Source organism: Dermacentor albipictus, chromosome 6 (genome assembly GCF_038994185.2).
Source record: "Dermacentor albipictus isolate Rhodes 1998 colony chromosome 6, USDA_Dalb.pri_finalv2, whole genome shotgun sequence".
NCBI lineage: Eukaryota > Metazoa > Arthropoda > Arachnida > Ixodida > Ixodidae > Dermacentor > Dermacentor albipictus.
This window is the reverse complement of record NC_091826.1, coordinates 48,683,979-48,711,504: the sequence shown is the minus strand read 5'-3', so window position 1 is coordinate 48,711,504 and position 27,526 is coordinate 48,683,979. Positions and strand designations below refer to the sequence as shown.

At 49.6% G+C, this 27,526-nt stretch overlaps 1 protein-coding gene across 2 annotated transcripts; it reads right to left on the bottom strand.

Annotated features, from left to right (window-relative positions):
- Window positions 1-10,934: 10,934 nt before the first annotated feature.
- LOC135918652 (uncharacterized) lies at window positions 10,935-23,103 on the bottom strand. Of its 2 annotated transcripts, none has more exons than XM_065452281.1 (5): window positions 22,943-23,103; window positions 20,841-21,073; window positions 18,033-19,033; window positions 16,116-16,290; window positions 10,935-13,159 (listed from the first exon to the last, which is right to left on the bottom strand). In XM_065452281.1, exons 1-5 carry the CDS (start codon window positions 23,088-23,090, stop codon window positions 11,027-11,029), a joined length of 3,690 nt encoding a protein of 1,229 aa, XP_065308353.1. In that variant the 5' UTR covers window positions 23,091-23,103; the 3' UTR covers window positions 10,935-11,026. The 2 variants fall into 2 exon arrangements, with proteins under 2 accessions (XP_065308353.1, XP_070396637.1); XM_070540536.1 differs by having other exon boundaries at window positions 20,841-21,070.
- Between the last annotated feature and the right edge of the window lie 4,423 nt (window positions 23,104-27,526).

Genomic DNA, 27,526 nt, shown 5'->3' with positions numbered 1-27,526 from the left:
GAGTGACCGGGCGAAGCTGTCGTTGGGTTTTGGGTGTGGTGGTGGAGGAAGACTTCCATCTGGGTGGAATGCGCTTGAGCTTGTTGTTGCACTCTGTTGCGGCGGTGAGATGGGCCCCTCCGCACAGGGTGCACTTCGGAACACAAGTGTGTCCGGCGTCTGGGTCAATGTGGTTGCAAACGTTGCACGCACGAACCGTTGGGTTGGGGCAGACGTCTGGTCGGTGTCCGGTGATTCTACAGATGGAGCAGAACTGCCTTATCGGCTGGTAGTCTCGGCAAGGCATCTCCCCTCCGCAGTAATACACAAATCTAGGCACCTGGGGTCCCTCGAAGTGGAGTAGGGCTGTCTGGGATTGTGCAAGCATGCGGGCCCGCACGATGCGGACTCCATGTGTGTGGACCCGAAGATTCGCCATAAGCTCTTCTTCGCCGGTGCCTGCGTCGATGCCGTGTACGACACCTTTAAGCAGGCCCTCGGGTGTTGATAGATACACCTTCACAGGGTGTGATCGTCCGTGAAAGGCGAGGCTTATAATTTTCACGAGGGCGGCTGCCATGGCCTCGTGAGGGGTGCTCACGATGATGATGTTCGAGCCATGTCGCAGGCGGACGATGAAATCTTCCCCCTTGCAGGTCGGCGCACCTCCGGTGGCTTGGACGATCGCCTTGGCCACCTGGTGGGTCTGTAGTTTTCGAACTATGAGGCCCGGGGTCGGGCGGATAATGATTTTCATGTCAGTGCGCGGGAGTGGAGGCGCGCGTCGGCGAGGCCTGCTCCTTGCAGCCGCGTCTTCAGAAATAGGTGTTCCGGCTCCGCGCTCTTCGCAGGTAGCTTGCGACGTGGCTTTCGCGGCGGCGGCTGGCGCCTGGGTTAGAGCTAGCCCTAACGGTGTGGCTTTCGATGGCGGGGTTTGCCCGACTGGGTCTTGCTCACCAGAGGATTGTTGTTTTTGAAGACGGCGTTTCCGATGAAGGGAAACGACCATTTGCCACTGAGATTCTTGATTGTGGAGCTGCTCCGAGAGGACGGGAGACGGCCCAGGCAAGGCCTCGTCAGGCAGGGGTCTCGGGTGACTCTCGGATACGACTTCCATGGTTTCGGTGTCGGTGGGTTGGTGGGCAATGGTGCCTGGGTTTCCCGCCATCGTAGCGTTCCGGGCTGGGTCACCCCCACAGCTCACCGTAGAAACGGTGGCTGCTTGCGGGTCTCCGAGCTCCCGCGCGCCAGCGTTCGGTGTTAGGGCTAACCCTACCGTCGGCGTGGCCGAATGAATAGGGCTCTCGTTGGTCTTAAAACTGCGGCTCACCGAAGTTCGGTTCCGTAGAATCCCCTTGATGTTTAGAAATATGTTCCGCTGATCCCTGTGGCACCAGAAGATTCTGGACGGTTGGAAAATTTGAAATCACGGAGCCGATGCAAAGCACGTCTGCACGCTTCGAGCTTCTTCTTCTTCCTCCCTCTTACAGGGACGTGTAGTCATCTCCACAACTAGTCCACCGGGCGGCTCATTTGCCATGCTTGTTCTACATGCTTCTGACGGCTTAGAGGTCCATTCTTCAAAAGTTCGCCCAGAGGTTCATCCTCCGAGGGAATATAACGTGCTTTCCCGTGTGTCCGCTTCCATCTCCGCAATCTTTCGGGTGGAGAAAGTTTGACTTTTGACGATTCGAGCTGGGGCGGCCCAGACACCTCATATCAGGTGCACCTATAGGGTTTACAGCCGACACCACTGGAACGTGTCCTAATTGCTCTACTGTTGCGCCCATGGCGCGGATACTCTTCAATGAACTTTTTCTGACGCCCACTTGACGTCGCTATGTGCAACTGTGTATGTGCAGCTCTTCAATGACAAAAAATCGCGGCAGTACCGATCTCACAATGCCTTTCGACGATAATGCGTTAGCGTTAACCGAGATACGTGTGAGGCGTGTACTGATAACATCATCACATACAGGGAAATCGTAGATCATTACAGAGCCGAAAGAAGAATCTTTCCACCTCCGCATCGGTATCTCTCTCTGGAAGACGCTGGCATTTGGCGACGCCTACATGGAAACAATTACACATCACTATATTGGATCTACTTAACTCAGACGAGGGACTATAACGACGCTCTCTGAAAAATTTTTAAGGAGAAAGGTACGCTAGACCTTATAATATGGGACTGTGCTGGCTTTCCAAGGGCCAAGGAAAAGATTGACAATGAAGAAGCCTGGGAGGCCTTGCTCCAGAGCGAGGCTGAAGACGAGCAGCGTCGAGCAATCCGCCTGGCCGTTGAGGCTGTTGTTGCGATCGGCCGGCAGGGGTACCGACCTGCAAAATTTTCCCAGCCCGCTGCGACGAGTCGTTCGGGAGAGCCAACAATGTGCCTCCTGCGTACAGCCCAGCGGCGCCAGCGAGTCTAGCCACGTTCGGCGGACATAATATTGTTAGTCGATTCGCTGTCGCCTTCACGGTCTACTTGGAGCAAGAGAGCTCCTGGAAAAGGGTGCCTTGCGGTGCTTTCTCACGGGCCCCAGAAGTCGTCACATTGAACTGACAGACGCGGCGGCTAGCTAGGAGTCAGGTCTGACATCAAGAAGCGCCTGCTTGGGTCAAGCGTATCATCCCCAGTCTACGAGAACCCTCTCACCTCGGTGTGTTCAGGGAAACCAAAGCGCGAAAGTGAGTGTGTGAACCCTCACTCTCAAAGGCGGGTCGACTACGATGAATTTGAACGCTCCCATTGGACGAAGGTTGAAAGGCAGTTTTCCCTCACCTAGGGACCTAGGGAGGACAGAGGGTTTTTAGGCAGCCGTTGCCGGCTGTTCGGTGTGCTTTCTTTTCAGTCAAGCTAGACTGATGAAATGTAACATTCTCCAGCCTTCATATAGATATTGTAAATTAATCCCGTATTCCTCGTTCTCGATAAGAACAAGTCCCTCCCCTCAACAATGTCCTTAGCGTGGATGAGTCGGACGACGGCATGGGCCAGCTGCCACTTATTTCATGCCCGACCCCAATCCTTACACCATGAAGACTCACCGTCCTCAAGCCGCGGTAGACTGCTTCGTCCTCTCCGCTTCCTCCTACCTGCGTGTAGGTGGAGGTGAGCGCCCCAGCTTGGTGGAGTAATAAAGTTTTCAATCAATCAGTCAATGCGCAGATTGCCATTTCGGAAAAAAAAGGTAAGCCTACGGCACCTTACAATGTTGTCGCAGCCGTGTTCAATCACTTCTCTAAAAAGCGCTGGTTGGGCGCATTGAACTGTTTCCATGCTAATACATGTGCTACCGCCAATTTACGCCATGAATAAAAGGATATGCGCAGATTGACTTTCTCGGAAAAAGGTAAGCACGGTACAATGTTGGCGCAGCGGCTTCTTTCTTTTTTATTTATTTATAAACAAACAGCGCACAAATCGACGTCAGCAGGTGCGCTGGGAGGGACCTAAAAGAAGAAGTAACGCTTTAGAGAGAATTGGATTGGTGGAACTTTATTAAAGGTCCTGCAGGCCACACGTCAGCACGCAGTGGGCGTCTCTCACGCAGGGACCGACAGGGAGTACCTGGCGGCCGCTGCTCGAACCTGCTGGACAGCCCATTGCTGGTCTTGTCGGAGCGGGCTTCGTAGGGTCTGCTCACACTTGTCGGAGGTAGAGCCGGACGGAGCGTTTCTGCACTCCCAGAGCAGGTGAACGAGTGTAGCCGTGACCGCGCACGAGAGCTTATTTTTAATTTAAAAAAAATGAGACATCCATTTAAACGTAGCTAAGAGCTACGAAGGAAACCCGTACTGAATCCTCGAAAGAAACGCCTCCCAGTTGAAAAAACAAAATTCGTCCCAGTCCGGGACTCGATCCCGGGACAGCCGCCTTTCCGGGCCAGCCGCTCTTCCATCTGAGCTAACTACGACGTGGAACTGTTGCCTTTGCTTGGGGTTGTTGACAAATTCGACTGCGCCCTGCTTTCTGCTAGAAACCTTGATGGCTTAGATGGCAGAGCGGCTACCCCGAAAATGCGTCACTACGTGCGCAAGGAATGACGTGTAAGAAGAACTAACGCTTTAGAGGGAACATATATTTCTTGGCTGAAAGAATATTTTCATGGGCCTTCCCGTTTTTTCATTTTCGCGAGAATATAATCTTAAGCTTTGTCAACGCGCTGTGGCGGAGGTACGACACTTAACCACAATTAACACAAAGTAACACAATTCAGAGCGATCCAGGCAGCTGCAAGCAACAGCTCGAAACTAAGCCTTTTCTACTGCTTTCTGCAGGATCCGGCGCCCGACCTGACTACTGCACCGCGCTTGCCATCGATAGCCACACAGGCGACTGGTCCCTTCAACAACCTGCGCACTTCGCCACGCGTGTACAACTTGATACGGAAGACCCAGGGACTTGATGTGGCAGTGGCATCTCATGCGCATATCAAGAGTTCAGCCCTTTCTGCGCAACTGACTACCGCTTAAAAAGACGTGCCCGACCTTCATCGGCCACAATTCAGAGCGATCCAGGCAGCTGCAAGCAACAGCTCGAAACTAAGCCTTTTCTACTGCTTTCTGCAGGTACGTTCTACAGCTGTTTTTTCTGCTTGATATTATTCTTAGGCTCCTGGATCGCTCTGTTTCTACTGTTTATTGTTAAATATGGGTGATAATCCTTTAAAAAACCTTGGACAGACACTTGCTGACAAACCACCGTCGACTGTTAAAGAACTGGCAAAGGCTCTAGTTGATGTTACTTTGCGCCTTGAACAGATCACTACAATAATCAGAGCAGACATCAAAGGTATAGCTGATGATAACAAGAAATCATCTACCGATATGGAAGGACTCAAAGATTCTATGACCCACATGAGCTCCATATTTGAGCAACTCAGAGCAGATGTGAAAGGCGTGTGCAGCGAACTCACTGAGGTAAAGGAGAAGCAGTCCGACCACAGTCGAGATATAAAGGAATTAAACACTCAGGTAAATACCATGAGGAAGGAAATGATAGAGCTAAAGCAGTATAGCCGTCGGAACAACTTAGAAATCAAAAACGTCCCTGCATCTTCTGAAGAATCTTTACCCGATATGATGCTGAAGATAGCCACATGCCTGAAGGAGGAGCTTCGACTGGAAGACATTGATGTGGTTCATCGGGTTCCGACAAAAGACAAAGGACGACCAAACATTCTCGTTAAGTTTGTTTCCAGGAACGTTCGTGACCGTCTGCTGCAGAGTGCTAAACGTAACAGGTTAACGACATCGTCACTTGGTCTTGAAAGGAACGAACCTGTGTACATCAATGAGCATCTTTGTCCAGAGTACAAGATCTTGCTCGGCAAAGCCATACAAATGAAGCGGGATAAACACTGGAAGTTTGCTTGGGTGTCAAAATCTAAGATCCTAATGAGGAAGCTTGAAAATTCCACTGTACTGCACATAAGAACTGAAGGAGACCTAGCCAACGTTGTCTAGTGTTCACATCTCTAACGAGCTACTGCTTTTCGTCCTTATGGCATATTCAATCACTGAAGTTAACACCGAATTTCATGCAAAACCATGCATGTCTATACTTCACTGCAACATCAGGAGCCTGAATAGAAACAAAGATTTATTGTGCGCATTTTTAGCGCAGCATCAGTTTTCCTGCGACATCATTGCGCTCTCGGAAACATGGCTAAGAAACAGCGAACACATTCCGATTTCCGGTTATCATTTTCTATATAACCCAAGACAGACTTCATCACGTGGCGGAGGTGTTGCTTTATATGTTAGAAAAGAACTAACCCACATCGAAATGCCTCAATTACTTATAAGTAATGATAACATTGAATCACTTTTTATCGCAATACCTACAGGCACGGTCATAGGCGTAGTCTATCGACCACCCAGTTCAATTTTACAACAGTTTTACAGTGTTCTGGAAACCATTCTTTCCGGTTTGACCGATAGAAACTTTAACTCTGTAGTTGTAACCGGGGACTTCAACATAGACACTTACGCAGACCTAAATGCCGATTATTCTTTGTTATTACAATCATACAATTACAAGAACACAATCTCTCAACCCACAAGAATTACAGCAACCTCAGCCACAATCATCGACCATATTCTATGCAATCATAATAATATTCTCGCAGGTGTATACAATACGAGTATAACAGATCACTCTCCTGTCTTTGCATTGATACCTAATGATGGAAGCATTACTAGGAATGAACTAAATCCACGCACAGGTCGAATAAATCACTCGCTGCTTCGTGATAAAATTAAGAAGATAAATTTCTCTGACGTACGCACTGCAGACAACAATACCGAATGTGACAAGCTACTGAAAACCCTCTCCCGTGTCATCTCTGAATGCACAACAACCAATCATCACAGGTACGAGCAGCCGTTGTGTCCATGGATGACTAAGACTATATTAAGCGCCATTAAGGAAAGAGACACTTGGTATCAGAAGTGGAAACAGCAAAGACATAGTATGCACTATTTACAGCAGTTTCGTAGCTCCCGAAATTTTGACGTTGCAATCATCCGTATAAGGAAAAAAGAGTTTAATGCGCAACTGATCCGTAAGGCTCAGGGTAATTCTAGAAAGATGTGGGACATTATTAACATCGTAATTAGTGCACCTGTGAAAAGGCACATTGCTCCTGACCGGATTGACACCGAAAAAGTTGATGAGTGTAACACATACTTCACCAACGTTGGGCCAGTTCTAGCTGACAGTATAACTCATCAGACATGTGATGTTAATTAACCATTATTGTGCTGCACATTTTGCCTTAAACCAATAGAAGATACTCTATTACAAAGTATATTAACCGATATGAATGTTAACAAGGCGGCTGGTCACGATGGCATTACTGTCAAAGTTTTAAAAGATAACGTTGACCTCCTCTGCCCTGTTCTTACAACCATTTTCAATCTTAATATCGCACGCGGTACATACCATGAAGCTCTAAAGATTGCTAAAGTATCTCCTATATATAAATCTGGTGATAATAATGACCCTGGAAGTTATCGACCAATCTCGGTTTTGAGTGTTATTAATACCGTGTTTGAAAAGGTTATTTCTATTCAATGTAAAGATTACCTGAGCATAAACAACATTTTAAATGAATCTCAGCATGGCTTCAGAACCGTTCGCTCTACGTCCTCAGCAGTACTAGAGTTGTCGCAGCATATAAACGAAGCACTCCATAATAATAAATTAGCCCTAGTAATATTTCTAGACCTCAAGAAGGCTTTCGATAGAGTTATTCATTCCATACTACTAAAGAAACTTGAATACTGCGGTTTCAGTGCCAGTACTTTCAATTTTTTTTCTAGTTACTTAACCAACCGACAGCAGTTTGTTGAAATTACTAATTTTACGTCTTCGTGTTCTTTTGTTAAAACTGGTGTGCCACAGGGGTCTGTCCTAGGACCAATTTTATTTTCTTTGTATGTCAACGATTTTCCTTCAATTCTCACATCTGCCAAAGCTGTCATGTACGCGGACGATACTGCACTAGTGTTCACAGGCAAAACATTTCACGAAGTAATACAGATTGCTAATAAAGAACTTATCTGTGTTTCATCGTGGTTTGGAGCAAACAAACTTACACTTAACAAAGCTAAAACTCACTACATGATTTTTCATTCTAGGCATAGTCATGTTAACAGTGCACGCCTGCAAATACATCTTGATAATAGCATTCTGGAACAGGTGAACACAATTAAATATCTGGGCGTGACACTAGACAGTAGTTTAAACTGGAAACCACACATTGATAATGTATGTTCGAAGCTAGCGTCAGCGTGTTATGGGCTCTTAAAGGCGAGGGCATGCTTCGATATTTCGGTACTGAAAATATTCTACTTTCCTCTCTTTCATTGTCATATGACATACTGTTGCGAATCATGGTCGTCCACATTTAAAACATATTTGGATCCAATTTTGCGCTTACAAAAGAGAGCAGTGTGGATAATGACGTTTTCTAGTCCATTCGAATCCAGCAGTCATTTATTTTGCAGGTTGAAAATACTTCCCTTTACCCTATCCTCCGAAATGAAAATTGCTATTTTAGTGAATAACATAATATGTCGCAATCACTCATTGTCGTTTAGTACATTTGTGATTCCTACACAAAATACTAGACACGCCACTAACATAAATTTCAATTTACCAGTTACCCGAAACACATACGGTCAAAGACTAATTCAGTATCATGGTACAAAGATATGGAACGCCTTACCAATAGAAGTGAAGAGTGCCAGTAACTTTTTATTTTCCATAAAAAGATTGTCTCTCAAAAGTTAGTTAAGAATGTTGCTTTGTCTTTGTGGTGATATTTTTCTGTGATACTATTCTATTGTTGCACTGACGTATGTTTTCTTTTTTCCCTCTTGTTTCTCATCCTGTACAATTATGTGTAATCAATATACATTTGTTCGTCACTGTCCTGATCGCCGCAGCACAAACGCATGTATACCACATGGGCCCACACTAGCCTTGGCTATGGGCCCAACAGTTGTTTGCTTATGTTGATGTACAAATTCATGATGAATAAATAATGTCTAATGTCTAATGTCTAACCACCTCGAAAGGATAGGTTGAATTCACTCATTGGCACACAGTGATAAGTAACGTTGGATTCGCCGCTGCAACTGCCCTTGCCCAAGGTCCGCGGACTGTTCGCGCATCCCACGACATCCCCCTCCGCTCCTCTTGCGCTTTCCGCCTCATGCTTCTCCTCCGCTTTCCTCCTTGCCCTTTCTTCGCTCTCGCGGGGGAGAGAGGTCTCGTTCTTCATTTCCCCGATGCGCTCTTTCATCCTTCGCTCTGCTCGTTCGCTCGGCAGAGCCCCGACGACGCCGAGGTACGCCGACGCGGGAACGGTCTCTTAAGAGCTCTGCACTAAAATAGGTAAGATAACCAAATAACTTAATTTGTATTGGTTTTACGACACAGTCATATACATTTGAAAATGTCTCGATGCAGTCATTAGACAAGTAATTTTGCAAGTCGGGATAATTAACTCTTTAACCAAGAGACTGACGCTAACGAAAGTATTTAAGAGCGCCATATCAGAGAAAATCACCATTTACAGAATTGCAAAAAAAAAAGTTTCCGGTGCTAATTTTCACAGCGCAATAAGCTACAACCAATTTCACACGGAAAAGTGAAACTGAAGAGCCCAAGGACGCTATACTGTCCACAGGCGCATCCACCGAGGGGGCAGGGGGGCACACGCCTCCCCCGACGTCTGAAAGCGGACACACTGGCGAACCCAACGAAACAGCTGGGGCCGAGCTTTGTTTCATGCTAGCGCCCACGTAACTGTGCTTTTCTTTATTACGTTTATCTCCTTTGACAGATAGGATTGCGTTTCAGGCCTCGCCGCGACGTGTCGCTGCAGATCACCCTTGGCCGGTCGCAATAAGCCTCCCTTCGTTCGAAGCCACTTTGGAAAATGTGCTCGCGCGGCTAATACGCGATAATACTCGCGAGAACGTAACGCAGAGCCCGCAGCGCCTGGAAAGCTTCGGGTGCACTGTAAACTAATTTACACCCTAAAAAGTGAAAAAGGGTGTAAATGTGTCTATAACTCACACCCTTAGGGTGTCCGTTATATAGATAACACCCTAAGGGTGTGAGTTACAGACACATTTACACCCTTTTTCACTTTTTAGGGTGTAAATTTTACAGTGTGCGCGCTCAAGACCCCGGGCGAACTACGCGTGCGCACTATACCGCCTTCGCGGGTTCCTTGCGTAAGCAGATCTGTAAGGGTTAAGAGGAAGCTTTAACTCGGGCCCGACTCCGTTGCCACGTATTCAAACGTGGAACAGTGCTTTTCCGAGATAACCCCTGAGCCGAGTTTAATGAAATTTGTTGCAGAGAAAGTTGAATTCTAGTTACTGTTGGAGGCGGAATATTGATTTAGGGCATGAATCTTTAAATAAAGATTTCCGAAAGTTGTAAGTGAAAAAACAAACATAGAAGCCGAAGTTTACAAGTGAGTAACTATCCACCAAGAACAGATATCGCAGTTCTGTAAACCGCGCCCAATAACATATCCAATAGACAAATTCCGTGTAACAATTTATATCTTACGTGAAATTGTTACCGGTTTCACTGTTTTGCAGAAGTCCTACTCGCATATTAGTGGTGTATTCAAAAGCCGCCAGTTCTGTCCGCTGTTGATGTACTATTAGATCCAATTTAGGGAAATGCGATATCTGTTTTCATTCCTGAGTTACAGAGTTCTAAACTTGGTAGTTTTGTTTTTGAAAACTTGCGATGTTCAAAATTTTTTTATAGATACTTCAAGGCATGTTTACAACAGTCACTTCTTTCTTTTAAATGCAACAAACCTCATCAAAGTTGGTGCAGCGGTTGCCGAGTAAAAGGAGTTCACATTTTCTATGTATTTAGATAGGAGTTCCCGAGCTAAAGCCTCCTCGTGCGAGCCGTCTTTACTCATCGCAGGTCGCTTTCAAATTGGTGCGCCCGCGCTGCGGCGCTCAGTCGTAGCCACCGCCGAACTAGCACAGCCCTCCAACTCCCGCCCCGTCTCCTCGCACCCCGTGCCTTGCACGCGTGTGGGAGACTGCGGGCCCGGCTTCCTCCCTTGCCCGCACGAGATCAAATCACCATCCTCGCCTCACCCTCGCACGCTTTCACTCGCACCTACGGCGCGCGGCCACGGTGTTATTGCACTTGGACTTAACCGGAACATCACCACGACGGCGACGGCGGGAATGCGCCTGGAGTGTGTATATAATTGCAATCGCAATGAAAACGCCAGCTGTTAATTTGCTCTCGCGGCGTCTGTTCGTTTCCTTTCCTGTCGGCGGGTTTTGCGAGAAACCCACAATGTGTATCGGTACGATCTCGCCCAGCTTTCAGTTTATACCACGCCTTTAAATGGGGCACGTAAAGATAGGGAGAAAAAGATAGAACGAGAGGACACGCTGTTCTAACATTTTACTGCATTTGTGAGACTCGTTTAAACAGTAAACTTGACATTAATCTGTCAACAAGCACGGGTGACCCCCGATTCTAAATGTGCATCACGCACTTCTTCTCGGGGTTCATCGCTGAACTCCGATCGCAGTTGAACACGCGCGCAAAGTCGGGGCTCTGCCGAAGCGGCACGTTGCACAAGCGCTCGCCGCTTGCGTCGTCGCCGCAGAACAGGTGGCAGCCGAAGACGAAGAACACCTGCGGCGCCTTCACGGTGCCCACGTCGGCGAAGAGAGAGGAGTTATTGGCGCACCTGTTCGCCTCGTCCTCGTACATTCTAAACGCCGTCCCAACCGCCGACACTCCGGCCTGTAGTTCCAGGTCCGGCGAAGTGCCCAGGTTGGGCGTCCAGGCGCTGAGGCAGGCGTGGTTTCTCGTGTACACCTCCTCTCGGGAGGTGGCGTTTCTGTCGACGTAGTCGAGAAAGAGCGCGGCCGCCACCCGCGCCCCGAGTCCAGCGAGCAGGACGCCGCGGTGGACGTTGGGAAGGTACCACGGGAAGCCCAGGTGGTAGGGCGTGAGGCGCCACCTGAAGAAAAGCGTGCCGCACTGGCCCGCGCAGTCGACCTGCTGGCCGCCGGCAGCGCCGCCGCTCTCGACGTATTCGGCCGAGGAGGCGCCGGCTTTCCTGATGTGCGCCGAGAGCGCGATCCAGTTGCGCAGCGCGCTGTTCGTGACGTTCGGGTAGCTCGCGTAGTGCGGCCCGAAGAACTCGGGTCGCGACTTCTCCACGACGTCGAAAAGTCCGCGCACGTTGTACTCCGCGGGCCGGGACGAAATGTCGCCCCGCAGCGTGTCGTTGAGTTCCAGGAGCCGAGGAAACCGCGAGCGGATCCTCTCGGCCAGGTTGCGGAACTCTTCCAGCGACGCGGCGGCTCCAGCGTTGCCCTCGAGGAGGAAATGGTTCAGCGCGTGCTCGTAGAACCTGTAGGTTCGAGTGAAGCAGTACTGTTCCTGCTGGCTGGCCGCTTCGCCCGGGGAATCGAAGAACACGTCCCTGAGCGTGGTGCTGGTGTAGTAGATGGCCGCCTGGATGCCCAGGAAGCCGAGCACGTCGCTCATGACGGCCTCCCCTCTGTCGCGGAGAGCCTCGAATATGGCGGCGAAGGAACGGGTGTTGTACACGACGACGGCTTCGAGGTCGGAGAAGTAATACCTCAGGTAGCGTCGCAGCAGGGACCTCCACTTCTCCTCGGGCACGGACGGTGCGTACTGGCTCAGGGACGTCACGTCTTCCTGCTCCTCCTTGTCCGCTGCGTCGATGTAGATGTCGAAGACCTTGGTCATCGCGGACAAGGCGCTGACGACTTCGGCGTACCGCGCTCCGTCGAAGGCACCCTCCGTGAAGCTCTTGTAAGCGGCGTGGACGTCTTGTCTAGCGCGGTCCGTCTTCATGTGCTGCCGGAAGCGGCGGAGTGTCTTCTGGAATTGCGAGTCCAAAGGGAACAAAAGGGCGCGCAGTCCGTCTTCGGTGTAACCGACTTCGATGCCGAAGAACACCGGCAGGGCGACGTGCCTCGCCATGAAGAAGAGCGAAGACACGAAGTCCGCGCGTTCGTTGCTGTTCGGCCACGTCATACCACCCTCAGCCAAGACCGCCTTCACGTCGTTTTCGGCGCCAACACCCTCCGAGAACCCACGTCCACGGCCAACGTCGAGGCAGGCTTCCAGGAACCTCGCCGCCTGTCCCACCGGCTCGTCGTGCCTTCTGAGCGCGGAGACCTTCTCTTTGCGGACACGCTGGATGACGTTGCTTGTGAACGCCTTCCACGCGACCATGGCCGCCGACGAGGCGTGGTTCCGCTTCCAGGTACCGCAGGCGTACTGGTAGAAGTTGCCACACGGACTGGCGGACGTGTCGACGGAGCTCCGCAACAGCGCTTCGTAACGGTCGAGGCAAGGGCTTCCGGAAGCGTCCGCGACACAGGATCTGCCGCTGCCACGGCGCGCCTTGCTGCTGTCGTTCTTGTCGTGGCCGGCGGAGAGGCCGTGTTCTCGGCCTCGCATGCTCCAGGAACCGGTGACAACGCGCCAGGTGATGGCCAGCATGGCGATGCAGAGCAGGACGGTGACCGCCGTTATGACCACGACCTTCAGCACAGTGCGACCCACCGAGTTGACTTCACTCATGGGCTCCTGCTCGTGTGTCACTCCCCCGACGCTGCGAGCCTGCGGTTGCATACAGGGTAACACAAACTCGGCATGAATATCAGCGGTTGCTGACGCAAGACGATGTAACGTTTTGCAGCGAAAGGCTGTTTGCGCCACGTGATGGGTTTGTTTGGTGGAATGTGAAAACCTGGCTACACGCGCGATATTCCCCTTGCGTTGAATAAATTCTCAGCCGCACCAGGACTCACTCCGTCGTTCGAGACGCGACCAAGAGGCGTATAGCTCGGCAGTACCTTTGTTCATCCGACCAGGAAGGGTCGCGTTTGAGAGAGCTCACTGTGCCATAGCAGGTATCAAGCTAGGTTTCATCAGGAGTTGTATGGCCTACAAATGTGCAGTATGTTGAAAAAAATTCATGATTGCTCCCCCCTCGTTTGGCAGTGCAAGAATGGCGTGGAGAAACTCGTCTAGCGAGACAGAGGGATATCCAATCATTTTTGACCACGCACGGAGGCATGTGTCATTCTCTCTAGAGGAACACTTCTACAGGGCTGAGCGAAACGTAAGACACGAATGGACCAATCGCTGTCGTCCCTCTCTCTCTGTGTTGGCAATGTGCATGCTGCGGTGTACGGTCTGTGCTGGCGCCAGTAACCTAGCTTCAGCGTAATGGCCAAGATAAATCTGGAGCCCCACCGTGTACTGCACCTCACCAACTCCCTGTTGTGCAGCGAATGCTGCAGGGATCGAGTCGGCCAATTAGTAACGAGAGCTGACTGCGCCTTCGAGAGAAAGGAGGAAACACGGCATCGCCCAATGTGCGCTACTAATCTTCCCGCGACGCTTGCACATAGCCAGCCTAGTGCGGAGGGCGGTCGGAAGAGGAGAATGCAAGATTAGTCATTCTGATTCTCTTTTATGATTTTTTTTGTTGCGCGGCGCACGGTTGGTTAGGCTGGGTACTTAAACAATTACTAAACAGAACTATAATGAGAATTGTACTAATAAATTACCGTTCTAAAATAGCAAAAATACACCTTTACTGATAGAAGAGGCTCAGTGCGCATACTTAAGAAATATAGCTTACTAAATACTTGTAATCAACCTTTTTTGTAGCTTTGTAATGGATCGATTACCCCGTTTCTTCGGCAAGGCTCACTGTAATTCAGTGACTGTTCCCAGTAACCAATTACACGTAAGCAGTTACTTTATCGACGAGACACGCTGTAACAGGCGACGCAGCTTCGAACACTCGAATGTAGTGGTAACTGCAGTAGAACGCCCAGAGTTCAGAGCCCAGTAGAACGCCCAGAGAACCCTGTAGCCTCGTGAAGACGGTGAAACCAGCGGCGCCCAATGTTTGTTTCCTGACCTTCGCGGAAGGTTGTGCTGCCTGTGTCTTCTGCACCGTAGTTTGTGCATCTGTAGAGGGTTTCGCGTTTGTCGTTGTATGAACGCCACCACGTCGGAACGCTCATGTCCGGCGAGCTCAAACTTCGCGTTTTTTTTTTCCATTGCCATTGAATAGTTATCGACCTTTGTTCGCTCATTTTCCCGTCCGGTCTGCGTACGTTACGACGGCACCCTTCCCTCCAGCGCATATGTCCAGCGACGTTTAGTGTCGCTGCCAATGTCCTCTTAAGAAAACGAGGGTAGACGACAGAATAAAAATCTTGAAACGACATTCTTAGTGAAATTATAAAGAGTGCGTGCTAGAGTGCAGATGACGCATTGCAAGAGCGAGGTCGGCTCGTCGTATTTACCGTATTCGTGCAATTTTAAGAACAGTTGCCAGCAGTGTAATGTAAGATAATCGATCACGTTTTAGTTTAGAAATTGCTCAGTTACTTTCCTGGAGCTGTAACTGGTCACCGTAATCATAACAGTTTTGAATGAAGTAATTTTAACTGTAATCGGTTATTTCTTTCCCCTGAGACTTCTGGAATTAAGTTAGTCTGTAAGCCATAAAAAAAAGCAAGAACGAAAGACGGGCTGGCGACGCCGCCTCGAACTTCGCGCACCAGGTCGTCGTGATGTCATAGATTTTGGCGGCGTGTACTCGGACTTAGCGTATATTTTTATCGGTTAAGATATAGACTGTAATTGCGGTGTCAAAAACGGTTTACTCGCCAAGAATGAAATAAAAATAAAGAATTAACCGACGTTTTGGGCCCCGTACGGGTCCCTTGATCACAATCCAGATGTAGGCATAGGCGCGCGGCTATTTATGGGTGAGGTGGCGCAGTGTTCGGGTGTATATCTCGGGAAGATTACCTAGACACACGATAAACAGGACGCGGGGTAATCTTCCCAAGATATACACCCGAACACTGCGGGTGCCTAAACGGGAGCGGCCTGCATTGTGCAGCCAGCTGGTGGCGCAGAGCTCAAACAGACCAAAAACAGCTAATATTGTCTCAATCAAATGTATTCTACTTTGCTGCCAGTGTACATTTTGGCACTGGCACAATCGTGTTGCTGCACAAATTTACATCCGCATCAAAGTAAAATACACTTGGTTACTGCAATATTAGCTTTGCTTGTCTGGCTGAGCTCAGCGCCACCAGGTGCCTGCACCGAGCAGATCGCTCCCGTTTACGCCTCTGCCCCAACGACCCCGTCCGCCTGCGTTTACCCGAATGTGGCACAAGCTAAACCCCTCCATTATCATTCCTAACTGATTTAGCTTTTCTCTACAGTGTACCTATAATATACGGCGCCTCTCATATAGTTCAGGCACCCGCCGTGGTTGCTCAGTGGCTATGGTGTTGGGCTGCTGAGCACGAGGTCGCGGGATCGAATCCCGGCCACGGCGGCCGCATTTCGATGGGGGCGAAATGCGAAAACACCCGTGTGCTTAGATTTAGGTGCACGTTAAAGAACCCCAGGTGGTCAAAATTTCCGGAGTCCTCCACTACGGCGTGCCTCATAATCGGAAAGTGGTTTTGGCACGTAAAACCCCAAATAATATAATATATAGTTCAGGCGTCGAAACTCAATCGATCAATTTTACCCGTATGCGCTGCTTGATCCATCGCCGCAAGCCCTTTTTAGGTTTGCCCCCTCCGGTCGTGCTCGACAGCAGCTTTCGCTTGGAGAGCTGCGATAGCCTGGGCCTCGCCCCGGGACTAGTGAGGCCGGACAGCATGGTTGCCGATAGAGCCTGTTGCTCGTTCGCATTGGGAGGGCTGCGTGGAGGAGAACCGTGGATTTCTTGGCTGTGACTGAGCACAACTTTGTCAGATTAAAAAAAAATGAGATTAGCGGCGAATTAGCGGGAAATGCGAGAGAAATGCGTTAGCATTACGTCGCACTTCTTTGAGGTCCCACCTCTGTGATTTAATCCGCGTTCACCACACTGCAAAGTGTTGTTCCGGGAACACACACACACACACGCACGCACGCACGCACGCACGCACGCACGCACGCACGCGCACACACACACACACACACACACACACACACACACACACACACACACACACACACACACACACACACGACTTTTACTTTGACACTCCTAATGCTAACGCATAAAAAACAATAAAGATGTAGTTCCTTCCACCTCCAAGTGCGAAGCAGTGAGGGCGATCGTCTACGCAACTTCGTGGACGCGCCACTGGGGCACGTGGCCAACATTTTGTGAATTCTTGTAATGAAGTAAGGTTACTCTGGAGGCTCATCACGTGCAATGCGTTTTTGAAATATATTCAAGTGAGCTTCCTAGACCCGTCCACCACTGCCCGTATCTATGCTGAATCATATGCATTTCCATAATCGACGATGGTCATATATTACCGCTTTTGGGATGTCTGTCCGCAAAAATATGCAAGAAAGTGATGCATTGGCGTTCAACTTCAAGTTATTTCGAACTTCTAAAGGGAAGATTTCGGAAAAATTTTAACTGGAATGCAAATGCTATTTGTGGCTGATTTTAGGAACGGATGTATCGAAAGTACGCGCTAGCCTTAGGATTTCTGCTCAACAGCGATGACCTTTCATGTCCATTGAAGGACGGATGCCCATACAATCCATTTGCAATTACCCTTGTTTTGCATCAGCTGACTCCATATTTTCTTATTTCATCACAATACGTTATTCTTGGCCGTCCTTGGGCGTGTTTTCCTACCCTTGGCAACCATTTAGTAGCTGCTGCAATAGATCATCGGTTATCGGCTCAACGCCTTACCATGGGGCTGCCGAAGTTCATTTCTATTTCTTAATCTCAACTCTGATATCAGCCACCCCTGTTTGCTTTCTAATGCGCGATGCCGTGTTCTTGTCTCTGTACGTTACGCCTATCAGTTATTTTTTGTTCTATCACTCGCTGCGCAGCTCCTCTAGCTTCTCCACGATCTTTTCTTTCTTCTTATTTTTTGTTAACCTCATGTTGTGTGGGAGAGAGAGAGAGAGAAGTTTAATGACACGAAATGCAGAGAGGTCGGCCTGACGTGTATTCCTCTAGCCAGCTACTCGGCGTTGGGGAAGGGGAAGAGGGAAAGAAAGACGGAACAAAGAGGCGCACGATGGGTGGCGATGACGAGAGATGAAAGATGTAGAACATTTGGCAAGCAATTTGGCATACTCAAAGCCTACAGTCCAGGCCTGTAGTTTTTAAAAAAGTTCAGTAACGCCTGGATGGCCTTGAAACTCGATTGAGCGTCTGGCCGAGGGCCTAAAATAACGTCCTCCGGCAACGGTTGGCTGTCGAGACGCGTTAACGTCATTGTAAAACTTTTGACGCTCTTTCACGTAGCTAGGGCGGTCACAAAGCACGTGACCTATAGTCTCATTCACATCGCACAACTCGCAGTCTGGAGACTCGGTGCGTCGTGTGAGGCTCACGTGGGGCATAATAACTTTCCCCGTGGGTAACAAAACTACGATAGTTAGCGAAGGACACACGCATCTCGATTCCTCTCGTTGTCACCTGGGAGAGCCGACCATGCTCAGCAGCTTTCCGGTGATATTCCTCACTCCGTGAGCTAACGTGGCCCTGCGGCCGGAGGACGGCGATCCCGGAGGCCCTTCAGCGCTGCCCGCTGTCTTCGGCGACAGGGTGGCGGCGGCGTCAGGCTGCATCCAGAACGGCATGTGCGTGGGTGTAGTCGTCACTACGGCGCCCGCAGTGGACTTGGCCGCGCCAGCTGCCCTGGAAGGGCTGCCAAGCTCTGGGGACTTGGCCGCGCCAGCTGCCCTGGAAGGGCTGCCAAGCTCTGGGGACTTGGCCGCGCCAGCTGCCCTGGAAGGGCTGCCAAGCTCTGGGGATTTGGCCGCGCCAGCTGCCCTGGAAGGGTTGCCAAGCTCTGGGGACTTGGCCGTGCCAGCTGCCCTGGAAGGGCTGCCAAGCTCTGGGGACTTGGCCGCGCCAGCTGCCCTGGAAGGGCTGCCAAGCTGTGGGGATTTGGCCGCGCCAGCTGCCCTGGAAGGGTTACCAAGCTCTGGGGACTTGGCCGCGCCAGCTGCCCTGGAAGGGCTGCCAAGCTCTGGGGACTTGGCCGCGCCAGCTGCCCTGGAAGGGCTGCCAAGCTCTGGGGATTTGGCCGCGCCAGCTGCCCTGAAAGGGTTGCCAAGCTCTGGGGACTTGGCCGCGCCAGCTGCCCTGGAAGGGTTGCCACGCTCTGGGGACTTGGTTGCGCCATCTGCCCTGGAAGGGTTGCCACGCTCTGGGGACTTGGCCGCGCCAGCTGCCTTGGAAGGGCTGCCACGCTCTGGGGACTTGGCCGCGCCAGCTGCCCTGGAAGGGCTGCCACGCTCTGGGGACTTGGTCACGCCAGCTGCCCTGGAAGGGCTGCCACGCTCTGGGGACTTGGCCGCGCCAGCGGCCCTGGAAGGGTTGCCATGATCTGGGGACTTGGCCGCGCCAGCTGCCTTGAAAGGGCTACCAAACTCTGGGGACTCCCTTGCTGCCTTGGGCTTGGACGCGACGTCCTGGAAAGCGTTGTTGAATCTATCAGGTCTACGGAGAACTAGCGCAAATGATCTCAAGCTTTCATATCTTTGTCCCAGTGGGAGATATAGCAGCAGGACACACTCCTATATGTAGTTTGCATCTTGCGAGCGTTGGGAGCTCCTTTGAGCGAGAGAATCGCTTGCCACATAGTTGTATATTCAATTATTCTCTTGCGACACCACGTGCAGATCATTACGTCCACCGTGATCAGCCCTAAGGGGAGTAGGCGTACACTATTGAACAATTTGTACATCCGAAGAACCAAAAGAGAACCTCTCGAGCCGGATGCAGTGAGAAGCTCCGTTGCGCAAGGACCAATAGCGCACAACAAGCTAGTCTTCTTCCCTTCTCTGTAGCACGCACTCGGCTCTCCTTATACTGATTGGTTGACACGAGCGCCAACCTTTGCTGCACGGTACAAAGTTCATGAGGAGTAAACCTCATGCGTATTGTTTCTGGTAGAAAAAGAAAAGAAAAGAACTAACATGTTCTCATGGCTTACACCCGAGCGACCGCAATGCGATATACTGTGGCGCCCTGTGATTGGATGACTGTCCTCCTCGGTAACCTGATGCACGGAATCGCACTAGCATCCAAAACACTTTTGTTCTACTACGTCGAAACTGCCTCTCCCTCAGTTACGCTCCCTTACAATGTGACCTGCTCCACTTCCGCCACTGTGCTAATTTCTCCAGCTGCCCTCTGTCTAAGCGAGTCCTGCTTAGACCAAGCGAACTCACTCTATTACCCAAAAGTGTTCCATACGGTGGCTTTGCCTCAACATATCCACATTTACGGCTGTGCATTCTTTACAGGGGTATGGTGCAATGAAGTAAATTTACGTCTATATTGGCGCTCATTAGGCCCGGACCATTTATTTTACTTACTCAGCGACTAATTCTGGGTTTTTGTCTCGTTGAAACTTACATTTATATATCTCTTGCAACTCGCTACAATGTTCTGGAAGCGCTAAAGCACTGTTGTTTTTCCGGCAGCGGTTACAAGATACCAAAAGCCAGATATATGTCACACCTGTGTGAATTCAGCTAAGACATTGTCGGCAAGCCCCTACGCTCGAAGCGTGAGGGTGTGCGATCAAGAAGAATGACCCAGAATACCAAGTCATGCTGGCAGAGCAGGCTAACCGCGTCGCGGCTACATGGCCTCCAGCCTAGCTCCTCTGTGCCAGTGTCTCAACTACTAATTTACACCTCCAATAAAGTTTTCTTATCTATCTATCTATCTATCTATCTATCTATCTATCTATCTATCTATCTATCTATCTATCTATCTATCTATCTATCTATCTATCTATCTATCTATCTATCTATCTATCTATCTATCTATCTATCTATCTATCTATCTATCTATCTGTCTGTCTGTCTGTCTGTCTGTCTGTCTGTCTGTCTGTCTGTCTGTCTGTCTGTCTGTCTGTCTGTCTGTCTGTCTGTCTGTCTGTCTGTCTGTCTGTCTGTCTGTCTGTCTGTCTGTCTGTCTGTCTGTCTGTCTGTCTGTCTGTCTGTCTGTCTGTCTGTCTGTCTGTCTGTCTGTCTGTCTGTCTGTCTGTCTGTCTGTCTGTCTGTCTGTCTGTCTGTCTGTCTGTCTGTCTGTCTGTCTGTCTGTCTGTCTGTCTGTCTGTCTGTCTGTCTGTCTGTCTGTCTGTCTGTCTGTCTGTCTGTCTGTCTATCTATCTATCTATCTATCTATCTATCTATCTATCTATCTATCTATCTATCTATCTAATCACATCAGTGATTGCGTAACGCTCCTACCTCGTGGTCTTACCTTCCCTGGCGATCCTTCCTGCTTCGCTGATGCTGTCGCCGCTGGTTTTTTGGCGGCGTCGGTGTGTTTGGGCGATCCTCCGCCGGCGTGCCTAGGGGATCCCCCTTCTGTGGGCTTCGACGCGTGGTCGGCCGCCGCCCCTTTCGCCGGCCCCGCTGACTCTCGTTTTGGCGGTTCTCCCTTCTGGGGCGAGGTGCTTCCAGCTGGCTTGGCTTTAACCCCTTGGTCCACTGCTACGGCCGGTTTGTGGGATCACATTCGTTTTAGGCACAATTGTATGAGTTCTATCTGAAAGATAGCTAAGTTCTGCCAAACGGTCGAACTCTTGACGGCTGTGATTGGCTCAGGAGACTGATGCGCGGCCTCTCCTATTGGCTGAAAACGCCTCAATTGTAGAATTACCCTTGCATTTGTTCTGCCATATCCGCATGTTTGCCGATGACTGTGTTATTTACCGCGCAGTAAATACCATCACTGACCAAATAACTCTTCAATCCCACTTTAACCGGGTACAAGAATGGTGCTATGTTTGGCTGATGACACTCAACTCCAATAAATGCAAACTTCTCTTGTTTACCCATCGTCATCAGCCTCTTCGCTTTTCTTATCGGATAGGAGACGTCACCGTGGAATCAGTGGAATCCTATAAATACCTAGGTGTCACCTTGACTAATGATCTAACCTGGAATGCACATGTTACTAATGCTATTTCATCGGCTAACAAGACATTGGGATTTCTAAGACGTCACCTTCGCGTCGCTCCATTGCATGTAAAACTGTTAGCCTATAGATCATTGGTAAGAACGAGACTCGAATACGCATCTGCAATCTCGGATCCGCATCAAGCATATCTCACCCAGCCCCTCGAGGCAGTTCAAAATCGCGCCACCAGGTATATTCATCCCAGATACTCTTACCAACGTCAGCACAGCATCTTTGAAAAAATAATCTTCCTTATCGCTTCCATCCCTTCGTCACCGCATTGCCACCCTTTCCCTCTTCCACAGGTTCTACTATTCGACGCTTAATCGACCACCATATATATGGTTCCTCCAACGCGCCGGTCACGACGCATTGGCCATTCCCAGCAGGTAGCACATCCACATTCACGCACAAATACATCTTCAGCCTAATTTTTCTACCGAGCATCTAAAGACTGGAATGGCCTTCCTCATCAAATCGCTGCCATCACCTGCTCTTCACAATTTGTTCAAGAAGCAATAACTTTTTATTTACAGAATTGAATGCATTATAACACTTGTTTGTATATGTTGTATTCCCACCTCTTATGTGATACCCCCACTGCGGAGCCATTCAGGAAATGAAATGAAATTAATTCGAAGGTAAGGCAGACATTCTACAGTGCCCATTAGAATTGCACCCCTGGTAAGAACGAAACCGTAAAAAACGTTCACGCAATTATTTTGTAACCCGACGTAACGTACCAGCATGTGCCAATAAGCGGGCCCAACGAAGTCCCCAAATATCCGAAAGGAATTTGCACGGTCGACAAATTTTCAGTTTCGGCGAAAAATGAAAATGATGGATTAAGCGCAAGGGCATCAACTCGGAAATGTGAACATGCAGAAATCGCATCCCTCGGCGCTCGGTTGAACCGAATTTGAAAAGGCTCCTTGCATTCGAAGGGGAAAGCTAAACTGTGCCGTCAGGCAGCCGGTTTTAGCTTCGCATTCTGTTAAACGCAACGAACTCGATATCGCTGTAACTGTAACGAAAGGTGAACAACACTATCATTTTTCTACCACGAGTTTTAAGGGAAGCTTCTGAGTTAATGCTGCTTAACAGGCGAGTATGTCGTGAAGGTTTGTAACTCTGCCGGTGTAAAAGAATTACGTCCCGATTTTTCGATACTATTTTGAAGCGCACCCTACTGGGAGAATCCGGATTAATTGTGATCAGGTCGGGTGCACTTAAATTTAAGTGAACGAGCGTTATTGCGTCCCCCCCCCCCCCACTCGTCAAAATGAGGCCGCGCAACGGCCCGGAAGGGAACTTGCGACCTCGAACTCAGCAGTGCAACGCCATTGTCACTAAGCTACCGCGGGGGGCAACCCTGCCCACCTCGCACGCCGGCCACTCACCACGTATCGGCGATCCCCCGGACGGCTTAGCGGGACCGCTAGGCTTTGTAGAGCCGCCACTTTTGGGCGACGAGTGCGCGGTCTTCGGCGAGGTGGTCTTATTCGACGGGCTGATGTTACCATCCGGAGAACCGCCTGGCGAGGCCATTGTTTCCACTTCTTTTTTTGCAGCTCGATGGTGATGATGATGATGACGACGACGACGACTTCAAACCACTGCGCACGCCCATTAACGGGTATACGCTAAGAATCATGGGGGCGCAGGCAAAATGCATTCAGTATACTGTTAAAGCTCCGTAGGTGAAACCCAGAAGAAAATAACCTGTGTTCAATAGCCGGACGCGAGTGGTTTAATTTGTGTGTTTAATTTAAAATGAGAAAGATAGAATGCCGGCACCTGCATTGAACGAGGCACGTGCGAAATGTTGGCCCGAAATCTTCCGATTCTCTACAATAGCAGAGCCCGATTCCTTGTCGCCCCCCCCCCCCTTTTTAGGTAGAAAGCTAGGATATAATATTCGGCATATCTATGTGGGAATCTGCTAAAGAAAGCTTTCTATGGCGTTCCCTCATATGGCGTTCCTGCATTAGAGAAGTGTCTTGGAAACGTAACGTAACTTCTTCCTCTACACTCAGGCAGCTTCTCTGTCAACTTCTTCACTTCTCTGCATAGCTCATCGCTCAACAGACGCTGTGGACCCATTCTGTTCACGTTTCCACATTCGGCTGCTTCGGTTGACGTCTGCTTCGCTTCCCTACAAACGACATTTTCAAATTTTCGTCGTCGACTTCGTCACGTTCTATTGTTCTGCTTGCCTATTAGGACGCATACTTTTCCAGGGACAATGAGCAATCCGTCTGGCCGTTGAGGCCGTGAAGACTCACCGTCCTCAACGCGCGGGGACTGCTTCGTCCTCTCCCCTACCTACGTATAGATTAAGAGGCGGGCACCCCAGCTCGGTGGAATATTAAAGTTTTCAATCAATCAATCAATCAATCAATCAATCAATCAATCAATCAATCAATCAATCAATCAATCAATCAATCAATCAATCAATCAATCAATCAATATTATTGTGCACCTATAGCCGTATAGACGCGCCCAGTTGTACAGGTCCACTGAGCCAAGTTTATGCGGGCACATGCCAAGGGAACACACTCAGTGGCGCGTACCAGGTCTCTCAAGTTGTCTACTTGGCAGTACAGAGCCTTCAAAGTGGGAGGATGAGGCAAAGAACGCTTCGTTTAAAAAAAAAGTCGTCATCTTCAGCGTTACAAAACATTGGACTTTTGAAATTAATTATTTCAATTAATTGCGTACACGCAATACACCTATACTGTTCGGACCCATAGCCTTGGCGGCTAGTTTGGGGTCCAATAACAAAATACACATAAGAATAACAGCGTACTTATTGTACGAGACAACTTAAACACATGTTATGAAATCATTTTTACATGGAAAATGTAGAATAAACAAAAGACTATGTCATGACATCAGGGGACACAAATAGAAAGATCCTGTGAGCATTCATGAAAGAAGTTTTTTAAGCATTGCACAAAGTTTTGGCTGGCCTTTATTCTGAGCGGAAGTGCATTCCATATTAGAGCACCGTTGAAGACTAATAGTCTCTGTCCATATAAATTGTGACATTGTGGTAAGGTAATACAGTTGTTACTAACTGCCCTCGTGTTTCGTGCCGGAAAATTAGGTATTGTGGTAAGTAGATGCAGTGGTGTAGCAACAGGGGGGGCCGGGGGGCCGTGGGCCCAGGGTGCAAGGGGCCAGTGAGGGGGGGTGGGGTCATATACGTCTGAAGACACCCCTCTTTCCGCCGGCTACACCCGGGGAGGGGGGTGACAGAAAACCTATGGGCCCCGGGTGCCAGACGACCTAGCTACGCCACTGCGTAGATGGTGATTATAACGTATTGTTGCACTAATTAACTACCTGAGCGATTCTTACTTTATGTCTGAGATACCGTTAACTACCTGAGCGACTCTTACTTAATGACTCCACATCTCTTACAGGGACGTGTAGTCTTCTCCACAACTAGTCCACCGAGCGGCTCATTCACCATGCTTGTTCAACATGTTTCTGACGGCTTAGAAGTTCATTCTTCAAACGTTCGCCCAGAAGTTCATCCTCCGACGGAATATAACGTGTACTCCCGTGTGTCCGCTTCCATCTCCGTAATCTATCGGGTAGAGAAAGTTTGACTTTTGACGATTCGAGCTGGGGCGGCCCAGACACCTCATATCAGGTGCACCTATAGGGCTTACAGCCGACACAACTGGAACGTGTCCTAATTGCTCTACTGTTGCGCCCATGGCGCGGATACTCTTCAATGAACTTTTTCTGACGCCAACTTGAGGTCGCTATGTGAAACTGTGTATGTGTAGCTCTTCAATGACAAAAAATCGCGGCAGTACCCATCACACGATACGTTCGACGATAATGCGTTAGCGTTAACCGAGATATGTGTGAGGCGTGTACTGATAACGTCATCACGTACAGGGAAATCGCAGATCACAACAGAGCCGAAAAAAGAATCTTTCCGCCTCCGCATCGGGACGCTCGCATTTGGCGGCGTCTCCAGGGAAACAATTACACATCACAGTATTGGATCTACTTAACTCAGACGAGGGACTATAACGACGCTCTCGTTAAAATTTTTAAGGAGAGAGGTACGATACATCTTATAATATGGGACTGTGCTGGCTTTCCAAGGGCCAAGGAAAAGATTGACAATAATGAAGCCTGGGAAGCCTTGCTCCAGAGCGAGGCTGAAGACGAGCAGCGTCGAGCAATCCGCCTGGCGGTTGAGGCCGTTGTTACGATCGGCCGGCAGGGGTACCGACCTGCAAAATTTTCCCAGCCCGCTGCGACGAGTCGTTTGGGAGAGACAACAATGCGCCTCCTGCGTACAGCCCAGCGGCGCCAGCGAGTCCAGCCACGTTCGGCGGACATAATATCGTAAGTGAACTCGCTGTGGCCTTCACGGTCTACTTGGAGCAAGAGAGCTCCTGGAAAAGGGTTCCTTGCGCTGCTTTGTCACGGGCCCCAGAAGTCCTCACATTCAATAGACAGACGCGGCGGCTAGCTGCGGAGTCAGCTCTGAGATCAAGAAGTGCCTGCTTGGGTCAAGCGTATCAACCCCAGTCTACGAGAACCCTTTCACCTCGGTGTGTTCAGTGAAACCAAAGTGCGGAAGTGAGTGTGTGAACCCTCTCTCTCAAAGGTTGGTCGACTACGATGACTTTGAACGCTCCCATTGGACGAAGGTTGAATGGCAGTTTTCCCTCACCTAGGGACCTAGGGAGGCTAGAGGATTGTTAGGCAGCCGTTGCCGGCTGTTCGGTGTGCTTTCTCTTTCAGTCATGCTAGACTGATGAAATGTAACGTTCTCCACCCTTCATATAGATATTGTAAATTAATCCCGTATTCCTCGTTTTAGATAAGCACAAGTCCCTCCCTTCAACAATGTCCTTAGCGTGGATGAGTCGGACGATGGCACGGGCCAGCTACCACTTATTTCACGCCCTACCCCCATCCTTACACCGTGAAGACTCACCGTCCTCAAGCCGCGGAAGACTGCTTCGTCCTCTCCACCCCTTCCTACCTGCGTGTAGGTTAAGAGGTGAGCACCCCAGCTTGGTGGAATAATAAAGTTTTCGATCAATCGATCAATGCGCAGACTGCCATTTCGGAAAAAAGGTAAGCCTATGCCCCTTTACAATGTTGTCGTAGCCGTGTTCAATCACTTCTCTAAAAAGTGCTGGTTGGGGCATGCAACTGTCTCCATTCCAATACATGTGCTACCTCCAATTTACGCCATGAATAAAAGGATATGCACAGATTGACTTTTTCGGAAAGAAAAGGGTAAGCCTATAACTCATTACAACGTTGTCGCAGCCGTGTTCAATCTCTTACCTAAAAAGCGCTGGTTGGGCGCATTGAACTGTCTCCATGCTAATGCATGTGCTACCGTCATTTTTCGCCATGAATAAAAGGATATGCGCAGATTGACTTTCTCGGAAAAAAGGTAAGCCCATTACAATGTTGGCGCAGCGGTTCTTTCTTTTTGATTTATTTATAAACAAATAAACAAACAGCGCGCAAATCGACGTCAGCAGGTACGCTGGGAGGGACCTAAAAGAAGAAGTAACGCTTTAGAGAGAATTGGATTGGTGGAACTTTATTAAAGGTCCTGCAGGACACACGCCATCGCGCAGTGGGCGTCTCTCATGTAGGGACCGACAGGGAGTACCTGGCGGCTGCTGCTCGAACCTGCTGGACAGCCCATTGCTGGTCTTGTCGGAGCGGGCTTGGTAGGGTCTCCTCGCACTTGTCGGAGGTAGAGCCGGGCGGAGCGTTTCTGCACTCCCAGAGCACGTGAACGAGTGTCGCCGTGACCGCGCAGGAGAGCTTATTTTTAATTTTAAAAAAAATGAGACATCCATTTAAACGTAGCTAAGAGCTACGAAGGAAACCCGTACTGAATCCTCGAAAGAAATGCCTCCCAGCTGAAAAACAAAATTCGTCCCAGTCCGATACTCGATCCCGGGACAGCCGCCTTTGCGGGC

Excerpts from the sequence above, each read along its gene's own strand:
- LOC135918652 (XM_065452281.1), bottom strand. The coding sequence starts at position 23,090 with ATGGCCTCGCCAGGCGGTTCTCCGGATGGTAACATCAGCCCGTCGAAT. Across the intron at positions 21,074-22,942 it reads CGGGGGATCGCCGATACGTG|CAGTGGACCAAGGGGTTAAA; the intron begins GTGAGTGGCCGG and ends AACCGGCCGTAG. Across the intron at positions 13,160-16,115 it reads GGATCAAGCAGCGCATACGG|GCTCGCAGCGTCGGGGGAGT; the intron begins GTAAAATTGATC and ends ATGCAACCGCAG.